A 12591-nucleotide genomic window follows, 5' to 3' on the forward strand; every position below is an offset into this window, starting at 1 on the left:
AGCACAGCGCCTGAGAGCAGCTCAGAGCCCCTCCCTGCGGCCTCCCGAAACCACCTTCCATGCCAGCACCCCAAGTCCCATTCGAGGGCAGCAAGGACTCGCTTAGTAGAGGCTAAGAACAGATGGGATCGGGGCCGACAATTATTAAATAGAAAAATGGTCCCAAGGCAGCAGGCAGTTGACAGAGTGGTTACAATAAAAAGAGAAGTTGTATTTTATTTTTTGAATGTTTTATTATGGGGGGGGGTAACAATGTGAACAGGGGAAGGGGCAGAGAGAAGGAGACACAGAATCTGAAGCAGGCTCCAGGCTCCGAGCTGTCAGCACAGAGCCCGACGCGGGGCTCAAACTCACAAGCCATGAGATAATGACCTGAGCCAAAGTCAGAGGCTTAACCGACTGTGCCACCCAGGCACCCTGAGAAGTTGTATTTTAAAGAGCATTATTTTCTGACATATGAAGGAAGGGGTAGCTATGAATGGTCACAAGGAAGTTGGAATTTCTTGTAGAGAACTAGCTTTTATTTTCCTAGGTCATGTCTCCTCCATTCCAGACCTTCCCTTGAGATGTGAAAAGGGATTTGGAGAAAGAATGTAAACACTGAACTCTCTCCCAAAGACTCATCACCTTTTACTCCCCAGTCTGCCACCTGGAAGGCAGCACCCTGCGGCAGGTGCGCTGATCTGGAGTTTCTTCTGCCAGCGACAGCAAGAAGATGGGACTTGTCAGACGGTGTCAGAAATGCTGGTTCCTGGAGCTTTATGGACCGCACTTCAGAGAGAACACTCGTGGGGAGACACGTTCCATACGCTCATCACAGCTCCGGAAGGTCCCCACCCCCACTCGAAGGGCCGTTATGCAGAAACACGTCTGACCTAATCTACTCCAGCACTTGGGAGAGAATTCAGCCCGGAACAGTGAGAACAGTTTCTGACCTTCACTCCTGTCCTCAAGCCTGCTCCTCCTCCTGAAGCTTCCCGCGCACAGCAGGAGACGGTGGCAGCGGCCAGCTAGCCTACACGGACCCAGAAGTCAGCTTGCAGGAGAGAAACGCACAACACAAGTTCAAGGGGCCACACCCAGCCCGGGACACTGGTGAGATTTCCCATGTCCTCAGAAGGAGGCCTTGACTCCCAACCTTCTTCCTCCTCTTTATTTCTAACAACGTGCGCTCTCTTTCCCTGCCTCCTCTTGACCCATTAGTTTTACTCAGGCTTTGCGGGTTGATTTAGAGGCATGCCTTCCCCCTGAAAGCCTTCTCAGATGGGTTAGGTACTCACCCGGACTTCTCCCGTAACCCTGTGCTTACTCAATAGTTCATCTGATAAAATTTACTGAGCACCTACTACCTGCTAGGTACTAAGCAATGTATCAGACATACAACAGGTGTGCAAAACAGGGCAACTTCTGTGCCGGCATGGAGTTCACAGTCCAGCAAGATAATGCCCTAGAGAGACACAGAGCCAGATGTCCACCCCTCTCATGCAACAACTTGTCTTTTTTCTTTTTTTTGTTTATTTTTGAGAAAGAGAGGGTGGCAGACTGCAAGCTGGGGAGGGGCAGAAAGAGGTAGACACAGAATCCGAAGCAGGCTCCAGGTTCTGCACTGTCAGCACAAAGCCCGAGGCGGGGCCCGAACCTATGAACTGTGAGATCATGACCTGAGCTGAAGTCGGACACTTAACTGACTGAGGCACTCAGGCGCCCCTAAGGGCTTTTCTCTGTCCTGCTCGCCCCAAGACCGGCACTTCATAATGCACTACGAGACACGCATGTCTACTGAGCCTGGAAAAAACGGCCAGTGCCACACACAGCACAATGGTAATATTTGGGCATGTTCGGGTAAATAAAGTATTAATACGATTAATTTGATGTTTCTTTCTACCTTTTCCAGTGGTCTCCCTCAAAGGCAGGAACTTGTTCATTGCGGCGTCCCCAGTGGCCAGCACAAAGCTGACACAGGACAGGACTCAGCAGCTCAGTCAGTGACCATGAGACCAGAAAGGCAGGCAGGGACACAGGCTGGCAAGGGGACCCGGCCGAGCCTGCCGACAGTGGGCAGCTACTGAAGGTTCTCAGCAGGGGAGAATGGGCAGCTGTACTTGAAGGTCACTCAAGCCTCGGCGGGGCCTATGGATCTGAGCAGGCAGGAGGTGGATTCAGGGAACAGATACCCAACGGGGAAGGACTGGCTGGGACCCATGATTGGGAAGCCATATGGGACTGGTACAGGGCAGCAGACATTCTGGAAAATTCGGTGTGTGGCCAGGGAGATCTATTTGGCCTCCTCAACTGATTTTAGCTCCCCAGCCTTTGGCATTCCCACAGATGAGAGAGCAATCTTCTGTCCACAGGGCTTTTGCTCAACTGGGCTGAAAAAAACGTGAACCAGAGTGGCCGTATAACTCGGTGCAGAAGGCTGACCGCAGATGAAATACGCTTCGTAACTCTGCTGAACGCTGACCAGGTTCCTCCCGCGTCCTACTGTGGGACACACCCCTCCCTGATCTTTTCCTGCATAAAAGTCTCGTAAAAATAGGCCACCATATGGAATCGTCTACCTCTGTTATTAAAGGGGATGTGCTGTTTCCTGAACTCAGGGGAAGAGTGGATAAACGGTTTTTCTACAGTCTGCTAAGAGCCTGGAAAGAAAGGTGAGAGAGGCGGAGAGGTAATTTTAAATTAAAACTGCAAGAGGGAAAAGCAATTACCTCCCCACTCAAAAACACACCCTTCATTATGGAGCATATTTACAGATAATTAAGATTAAACTTGGTCAGGGAAGTCAGAATGATTAAGACTGAATGGTAGAAATAGTCTTCCGTCAATTATAGATAAAAACAGCACTGGAAAAATAAAACAACAACAACAAAAAATAGCAAAACTGGAGAGCCTCAAGAAACCAAAGGTGTCCACCAATCGGGCTGAGATCCCTAAAAGACCGCTGCTTACCCACACCCTCCCCTCCCCTCCCCTCCCCTCCCCAGATCCACCCGAGCCGAGCCTAGCCGAAGAGAAGGAAACAGAGCTGCAGCCTTGGCCAGAATGTGTGTGTAAACACTATCAGCACAAGCGAAAACAGAAGAGCCAGTACGGACCTAGGCGGGCCCCAAACAACAGTAAGGTCTGGCCAAACCCCATTAACTCCGAGGGCCCACATGGCAGCTGACCCTCAGTTTACTACACAAGCTCACAGAGTAAATTTACCACATAAACAAGACTGTAGAGATGTGTCTCAAGATAGTTTAGAGGAAAATCAACAACACTCCCAAGCACTCAGCAAGTGTCCCATTTGATCCCTCGGCCCACTGCGTGACGGGCCAGGGGTCTGGTTCATTCCTGTGAGCAGCTCCCCGCGGTCTCCACGGCTCCCAGGAGGGTGCAGGGGGCGCGAGGGGAGCCCCCAGGAGGGGACACAACACCGTTCACTCTTTTCCCTCTTCGCGCCTGTGCTGTCCAACGGCAGCCGCAAGCTGCAGCAGAATATGGAGAAGCGACAACTTAGTAAAGAACCCAGTTCATGTCTTGCCAGGAGCCGTAGCCACACGCAACGGACTGTGTCTGAACACGCCGCCCCTTTATGTTCTCCCCCTGTGCCTGCAGACCCCTCCGTGCGCCGTCCCTGAGCCCCTGGCACCATCGAAGGCGGCCTCTGCCTCTTTCCCCCATGGGCTCCACACATGTTTGTTCCCAGAGCCTACAGGGATGTCCATCCTGGCACAGGCGGGTGGAGGCCAAGTCCACGGTCTGTCTGAGGAGATGAGCCTGGGCAGGTGGGCACCTATGGGGGTGGGGGCACGAAGGGCCAGTTCTTATGCAGCCGCCGCAGGCTAAGGATCTCCACAGATGAATGCTTCCAATCGACAGGACAATGAACACCCGTGGAAGGGGACACTGGCTTAGAATCCTAATGCAGAAATCACCCCAGAAAGAAGTCCCCTCTTCTGATTAGCAGGCCGGCGTTCCCAAAGAACTATACTCCAGAAATATGCTATTTTGAACCTTGTTAATAAAAAAATTTATGAAAATTTATTTTCTCTCTTGTTATGTAAGTCCCTATATAAAACCCTCACGTTTGCCTCTAGGCCTGCACCACCGTCTGGCTCTTCATGAAGTCTGCCAACCGCTGGCCCAGAGGATTCAGAGGTTTCTCCAACCTTATCAGCCAGCCCAGTCTCCTCTGGGCACAGGACCAGTGTGGCCCCCAGTTCTCAATTCGAAGCCAGCAATGGTGGAGAGGGGCCAGCTTCATTCTGGGAACCCGAAGACGCTGCCGTGGAGGACGGAGGGGCGGGAGACCACAGGCCTCCCCGTGTGGGCCGCCGGGGAGGCCCGCTCCTCTCTCCTGTCCCGTCTCATCTCCCTCGTTCCCTCTGGGAAAGGCTAACCTGAGAGGAAATGACATTTTGAAAGGCACAGACCAAGTAAGAAAACAAAGCAACACCCAGATGTGTGCCCCAAGGACAGCTGTGCCAAGAAAGAGTCACGCGAACATCGAGACGGCAGCTTCATCTCATCTCCCGCTTGACATCACTTTTAAAGTAACACAGAACATTAATGACAGTGTCAGATATTCCCAGGAGCCTTCTGGGAGGCACAGCAATGCACTGTGGCCTGCAGGCTCGGTTTAGAGCCAGAGCAATAATGGACCTACCTCCTCCTGGGAATCAAGCAGAGGCCTGGAGAACAGCAGGTGTCATGAAGAATTAAGATCAAATAAATATCCAAGCTAACTCAAGCTGTGCAAGACATGTGAGCATGAGGGCACACCAGAAGGTCACACTTGGTTTTCTCTAACGAAACCAAGGTTACTCAGAGTATATGCGCATCTGCACCAGAAGACAAGGATGGTCGTGACCCTCCTCAAAGGAGCCGAAAACGGGACAAACCCAGATCCTCTGTGGACGGTAAACTGCGTGAGCCGCTGCAGGGAGACGGACAAACGTTACCCGCCCAGAACGTAAGTGAATTTCACCAAAAAATTACGCAAAAGAAGCAATTTTCAAAAGTGCGCAGGCGGGATACTACCGTAGAAGTGGAAAGTAGGAAACACCAGGCGCTGCTGTTCCGGTTTAGAAACGTGCGTGTCGCCGATACAACTACAAAGAGACGCGAGGAGAGGTGTCGAAGGCACAGCTGGGACGGTGGCGCCCCGCAGGGGGCTGACGGGGAGGCCGCGAGCGCCCCTGGACCGCTGGCAGGGGCCGGGGCCCAGGGGGGGCAGGAGACGGCTGCACGGCGCTTACTCATAAGCATCCTACAAATTATAGTATATCTCTGTGTGTGTGTGAACGTGTGTACACGCTAATTTGAATAAGAGCAAATTTAAAGCCTTCTTGATGGAAAAGAAATTAAGATCAACTAGAGTCTGGGCGGAAGAGCCAGAAAGGCTGCCAAAATGAAAATGCCGCACAGGGCACTTTCTTAGCTCCGCATCTCCCAGCCACGCACGAGTGAAAGGAACCTAGAGGTCCCCTAGTCCCCTTCCCAAGCCATCTATCTGAGAGCCGATGACACATGTCGGGAAGCTGGAGACAGAGGTGCAAACAGAACCCAGGTCGGCCAACCCCTAAAGCAGGCCACCGTTGAGGACCGGCAAACAGAAAAGACACTTCTTTCATTGTTCTCCAACACACTGTTTTATTTCCCAGAATGTCTCAGATTCTGTGGCCGGCTGCCAAAACCCGGGTGGCGGGCAGGAGAGCACCCATCCAGAGCACAGCCAGCCCCTCACCCCACCGTCAGCGGCACCGGGACCACAGGTTCTCGAGACAGATGCATCCAAACCTGGGGGGCCGTCCTCAGGGAGAGGGGCGCCGGCCCGTGTACACTGGCTGACCCTGACCCACGTGGCACTGAGAACAAAAAAACAATAAAGCGGCTTCCAGAGGTCGAAATGCAACAGGCTTTCTCAAAATTCTGTCTTGGGAAGTAGGAAAGTACAAGGTGATTTACTGAACCAATTGAGCACGCGCACACTCACGCAACTGCAAGCAAGAAATAAAATGTTATCAACCAGACAGGACGAGCAGTGTTGCATTAGACACAGAAATTGTGCATCTAAAGATACAGGAAACAATCTTTGTTATCTCAGGGAAAGTTGAGGGGCTTTTTGGATTTTCCTACTTTTAAACTCTCAACATGACATTATACTTGCAAAACTTTTTAAAAAGGCACTTCAATATCCTACACGGTTATCTTCTTCAGTTGTTTTCACATGAAATGGGATATTGAGGATTTAGTTCCGAGCACAAAAAGATGTGCCAAAGAAACTGATTAAACAATAAAGAAAAACACTCAAAATTGCATCTTTCCATATATAAATATATACACAGAACAAAATCCTGGAGACAGAGGAATCCATCCCAGTGGTTACTGAGACAGAAAAGACAGTGAAGGCAGGCTCATTCTTTGGACTGTTCGAAACAGATTTATGCAGGATTTGTGTGGTTAGAAATAAATAATGGAAGATAAACAGCTCTCTGGAATAAAAAGGAACGTCACTCAGCCGACTGGCTGAGATTCTGTGGCCTGAAGCCCTCTGAACGTGGCCATCAGAGGCTGGACCCCAGGAAGCTAAGAACTCATAAAACATGAAAATCATTGAAGGTTGCTGGGGAGATAAAAAAAAAACAAAAAACAAATACAAATCGAAAGAACAAAGCCACGGGGGTAGGCAGGTGGGGAGGGGGTAAGGCCGATGGTTTGAAACACAAAACGGAGCTGGGGTCTCCATGCTGCTCCTGCTGTGGCAGCGGATGGCACTGCTGTCTGCCCCGGGCTTCTAGAAAGTCCACCCGCCAGAGGGGGTGAAGGGCTTCACCAAAGCTGTTCTCTATCCCTCTGTCCCCATCCAACTGCAGAAATACGTCCCCATGTCCTCCCTCCTTTCCACACAAGTTATGTCTACAAAGATGTCCTCAGCAGGACTTTGAAAGAAAAAACAATAGGAAAGAATCCCAAATGCCCAGCCAAGGAAAATGACCACACCAACTACACGGCATCCATTCGATCACATTCTAGACCATCATTACCATGGGTGGAGTGGACTGTGTCACACAAGGATTACATGAAAGTGCCATGTTAACAGAGGGCCTCAAGCTCATAAAATTGGAAGAGCCAAGTACCCACAAGCCTTCCTGGGAACCCGGGAACTTGGGCTTTTACTAGATCAGTCTTCTAGAGAGACGGAAACAGCTGACAACGAATTTCAGCTTTATAAAAATGCTTCACATCCTGATTCTTTCTTTGGGGGAAAGAGCTTCTGGGAGATCTAGGGGAGTTGTCACGAGAAAGGAGAATTTTGGCGAGCCAGCTATGATACCCAGCAGCAAAGAAAGGCCCTCCCTGCTCCCGGAGGAGGGCCTGGGCTGGAGTCCCCAACACCTTCAACTACCACGGCACCACTCAGTCCAGCTCCCCTGGATGGACTGAAGAGTCCAGATGCAAGCAGGAAATGGGCCACCTCTGGGGAACAATGACAAAGGGAACAGGGGCCGTCATGCCAGAAGATGTCTGGTATGCAGGGCTGAGGCCGCTGCCCAGGGCCGGGCGGTGGGGGCCTGGTGACGCGGAAGCAGCGGGAGAGGCTGGGAAGGTGACCTTCAGTGGGGAGTGAGGTCAGCCTTCCACATCTGCCCCAGTTCCAGAAGACAATGTAATCGCAAGCCAGGCTGATTTCCCCCGGAAACAGGGGTCGAGCCACATGACCTCCACTTCCGTGACAAACAGGAGGGAGGAGACGTGAGTGAGCGGGTTTTCTCCGAGCCCCACGTGCAGACAGGGAGTGCTAAGGACTCTGCTTCCGGGGCGCTGGAGGTGTGCCCGAAGCGTGCCCGCAAACCATCGTTCACGCCCGCTCTGGGGGTCCTACCCCCAGCCTCGTGCCTCTTAGTGCACTGTCTCCGCCGTACTGTCTCCGCCGTACTGTCTCCGCCGAGCCCACTGGGCCCTTGACGGGGGTCCCTCTGCGGTCAGCTGGCTGCCACATCGTGTTGTATGTATTCTTTCGAAAAGCGCATCTTGTAACTGAAACTAGACTTCAGGTAACACGTACGTCCAAAAGGGGGAAAAACCATTATTCCATTCAGGCCTCCTCGTTCATTCCCTTTCACCACCCACATCCCAACTCAAATGTCACATACAGGGAGACAGCAGAAAGGAAAGAACCCAGTAGAATGTGACCTCAGTGTTGGATCCTTTAGAACAGTGCAGTGGTTAAAAGTCACTGGTTTTTTAACCAGAGAACATTCTAAACCAGACTCCGCCTCTCAGCAGCACGACCTCAGAAAATTTCTTCCCTCACTGACCTCGGGTTTTTCCTCTAGACTCGGGACAAAGACCTGCTTGGCAGGATAAAGCATTGGTGTGCACGGCGCCCGGCCACTGCAGGCTCTCCACGATGGAGAGCTTATGTTAGTGACCCCTGGGTCTCCGAGGGGCTGCGTCTCCACTCTATCAAGTTGGGGGGGGGCGTTCAGAAACATCATCTCCCTGGAACTGTTGCAATTGCTGGGATAAATATTTTCAGGTCTGATAATGGCTATGGTAACAAGGGAAAAAATGAAAAAATACCTTTGTAGCTCACACCAGCCTTTTCCTTTCAGTAGTGTTTTTTTCCATCAACATTTAAATTCTTCCAAATGTTCCATCCTGTTTCTAACTCCCCAAAGGGGTGCCATCGCAAAGGCAGGGCCACACAGCGAGTGACAGAGCAGGGTGCCCTGGGCCAACTTAGTGGAGGGGGTCACAGGTCCCCTCTGGGCTTTCACACATGGGATCAAATGGGGCAGAGTGGGCACAAGGGAAGCAGAGGGACACCTGGTGTCAGCCTGTCCCCTACTCCCCCGACCTGCAGAATCCTTGGGGACCCCGCTTTCAATCAAAGCCTCCAGGCAGGCTTGCCCCCTCACACCTGGGGGGCACACATCAGTCCACCGCAGTCCACCCTCGGTGCCCCCCTCCCCACACACGGCCACACCAAGGTGAGGGGTAGGACTGGAAGGTCCACGGGCCCCGGGCGTGCTCCCAGAAGCAAAGTTACTCAGGGAAAGTCGTTGGCGCTGGACACAAAGGCCTTTCAGTTCCGAAAGCAGACGCAGAGGAGCTAAACAGACATGTATAGTCCCCAGAGTCACGGAGCACCTCACATTCCACAGAGCACTTTTTTTTTTATGTTTATTTATTTATTGTGAGAGAGAGAGAGAGTGAGAGGGGCAGAGAGGGAGAGAGAGAACCCCAAGCAGGTCCCTGCTGTTGGCGCAGAGCCCAATGCAGGGCTGATCCTGCAAACCATGAGATCATAACCTGGGCCAAAATCTTACATCAAACGCTCAACCAACTGAGCCACCTGGGCCCATCCCCAGAGCATGGTAAGCATCCACTACTTTACATAATATTCACAGCATCTTGTGAAATCACCACCAATTTTCCCAATTTAAGTAGAAGAAGCTGACTCAGTGCTGGACTTGCCCTAAATCGTGTATTTGGCCTTGAACAAAAGGGTTCAAACTGGAGAGTTCCAGCAGACTGGAACTGAGAAGTGGAAGATCAAGGTGTGGCAGGACTAGAGACGGGTCGACAACGAAGCAGGCTTCCAGGACTACGTGGTCCCCGTCTCGCCCGCCCTCTAGTTTATAACCGCACGGCCCCCAGGGCCAGGAGGAGCACAAGGGACACTCCAGGGACTCGGTGTTGCCACCTCCCCTCACGTCTGGGGAAGATAACCCCCCTCATCCGCCGCTGCTGCGGGCGTCCTTTACGCCTTCTCCTGGCCCAGGGCGAGAACCACCTGGTGCTGCGCCTCCGGGCCAGGGATGCTGTCCGCTCCCATTCACCGAGAAACGCGTCCCTCAGGTCATGTGACCACCCCGCTCCTGCCACCACCCCAGCTGTGCTGCATCTGACCTTAGCTGGGAGCTCAGACCCCCCCCCCCACCCCCGCCCAGACCATCTGATGTAAGCAATTTTGTGGTTCCAGAACCTCCCCACGAGCCAGAGCGCCAGAGGAGCGCACAGAAGGCAGGTGACACTGTGGGCGGCCCGCCGCCATTCGCCCACACCTGGGGTGCAGTCCATCCTTGGAGCTGGCTTTAAGGGGGAGAGTCGATGACCACTACCTCTAGTCTGGCCACATCTTGATCTTCCACTTCTCAGTTCCTGTTTCCCATCCCGGAGACCAGGCCCCGCTGCCCTACGATGGAGTGCGAAGTAGGGAAGAGGAGGGAGAGCCAGAATGAGGAAGGAGGAAGGAAGGGCTTGTTCAGCCCCCAAACAGCCTGTGCCCCCAAAGACAGGCTCTAAATGCAGCAGAGATGATTTCTGGAAAGAAAGGAGGCTGAGCCTGCGAATGAGGCTGACGTGCAGCCCAGACCTGCACCCCTTCCCAACTGTGGTGGCACAGACATCATGGTGCCCTCCGTCCGCCCACGGCTGCCGGCCCCCAAGTCTGTCACTCCAGGACCTCTCGTTCTGTCATCCAAGACGCACAGTGACGGGGAAGAGGGACGATGAGTGGGAGCCGCCAGGCGTTTCCTGCCTCCGACAGCATGCTCTGCGCCCACGTCACACTTGCCTGTGTGCGTGCCCGCTCTCTCTCTCTCTCTCTCTCTAATAAACAAACATTAAAGAAAGAACCTCCCAGGTTGCAGATGTAAGATTCTACCAAACTACTGTCTTCAGCTATGCTTCCAAAGAGCGACGATAATTCGATTCAAATATATGTGACGGAAGGGTTAACGTTCCAGATGAAGCTGGGAATCCTGTCTGGAAGAGTCAATGAAACCAACTGATGACCAGCTATTAATTCTATGAATAATCCTATTCCAAATGTAAACACAAATATTTGGTAATGGCAAAAGTGTTTTTTAACAATTTTTAGCAATTCTACTGTATTTCTCTGGTGTGGATTTCTCAACTAGACTGGAAGAAACACCAGGTGTGAGAAAGCACGGTTTCCATGAAAGGTCAAGTACAAAGGCCTCAATGTCAGCCGCGGTAGGGAGGGTGGCAGCAGTAAGTCCCTCTCACCTGCACCGCACCTGAAGCAAGACATGCTTTTACTTACATTACAGCTGGTGCTTCTCAAACTCCGAGTCAGGCAGGTAATGTTACAACAGGGCGGAAACCAAGGCTTGGGATGGAAACGAAGTTATTTTTCCAAGGCTATAACACCAAGATGCCATCTTTGTAATGTCCTTTCGGTACTTCACAAATACCCCCACGTTCTCGTGGCCTGTCATTCTTTCCGACGTCACCTGTGTCTCCCTAGTCTGTTCAAAGCAAGCGACCATTAAAAAGTCAAGAAACCAGAAAAAAGGAACCAAGAAAATAAAGGTATTTTCATCTACAATTGTAGAACCTGCAGGGATTCTGTCATGCTTGTTAGCAGCTGTTTTTTGTTCCAATCGACATCTGACATTCTGCTCCTCTCTGTTTGTGAAACAGCGATGGAGACTTCTCAGAAACTGAGCCCCTGGGGATAAAGACAAGACCATCAACTCCTTCGGGACAGAGACCCAGGACTCCTGTCCCTAAATCCCCAGCACCAAGCACGGCACCTGACACCTTTAGCTCCATAAACACGAAATGCATTTTTTATACACCAATAATGAAGCAACAGAAAGAGAAATCAAGAAACTGATCCCATTCACAACTGCACGAAAAACCATAAAATACCTAGGAATAAATCTAACCAAAGATGTAAAAGACCTGTATGATGAAAACTATACAAAGCTTATGAAAGAAATTGAAGAAGACACAAAGAAATGGAAAAACATGCAGTGCTCATGGATAGGAAGAATAAACATTGTTAAAATGTCATTATTACCCAAAGCAATCTACACATTCAATGCAATCCCAATCAAAATTGCACCAACATTCTTCTAAAGCTAGAACAAACTATCCTAAAATTCGTATGGAACCACAAAAAACCCCGAATAGCCAAAGTAATATTGAAGAAGAAAACCAAAACGGGAGGCATCACAATTCCAGACTTTAGCCTCTACTACAAAGCTGTCATCATCAAGACAGTATGGTATTGGCACAAAAACAGATACATGGATCAATGGAATAGAATAGAGAACCCAGAACTGGACCCACAAGTGTAAGGCAAATTAATCTTTGACAAAGGAGGAAAGAGTATCCAATGGAAAAAAGACAGCCTCTTTAGCAGGTGGTGCTGGGAGAGCTGGATGCAACATGCAAAAGAATGAAATCAGACCACTTTCTTACACCACACACAAAAATCAACTCAAAATGGCTGAAGGACCTGAATGTGAGACAGGAAACCATCAAAACCCTAGAGAAGAAAGCAGGAAACAGCCTCCTTGACCTCAATTGCAGCTATTTCCTATTCAACACATCCCCAAAGGCAAGGGAATCAAGAACAAAAATGAACTACTGGGACCTCATCAAGATAAAAAGCTTCTGCACTGCAAAGGAAACAATCAAGAAAACTAATAAGCAACCGACAGAATGGGAAAAGATAGTTGCAAATGGCATATCAGATAAAGGGCTAGTATCCAAAATCTACAAGGAACTCACCAAACTCCACACCCGAAAAACGAATAATCCAGTGAAGAAATGGGCAGA

At 50.8% G+C, this 12591-nt stretch overlaps 1 protein-coding gene across 1 annotated transcript in view; it reads right to left on the reverse strand.

Annotated features, from left to right (window-relative positions):
* The window catches only part of ASAP2 (ArfGAP with SH3 domain, ankyrin repeat and PH domain 2), a 115538-nt gene extending 105706 nt beyond the window's left edge, over positions 1–9832 (reverse strand). The window contains exons 1-3 of the mRNA XM_029938575.1: positions 9762–9832; positions 5029–5099; positions 3702–3781 (exon numbers count right to left, since the gene is read on the reverse strand). Of these exons, the coding sequence (XP_029794435.1) occupies positions 3702–3781; positions 5029–5099; positions 9762–9832 (222 nt within the window). The remainder of the gene's footprint in view (positions 1–3701; positions 3782–5028; positions 5100–9761) is intronic.
* Between the last annotated feature and the right edge of the window lie 2759 nt (positions 9833–12591).

The sequence above is a fragment of the Suricata suricatta genome, chromosome 4, assembly GCF_006229205.1.
Source record: "Suricata suricatta isolate VVHF042 chromosome 4, meerkat_22Aug2017_6uvM2_HiC, whole genome shotgun sequence".
Lineage (NCBI taxonomy): Eukaryota > Metazoa > Chordata > Mammalia > Carnivora > Herpestidae > Suricata > Suricata suricatta.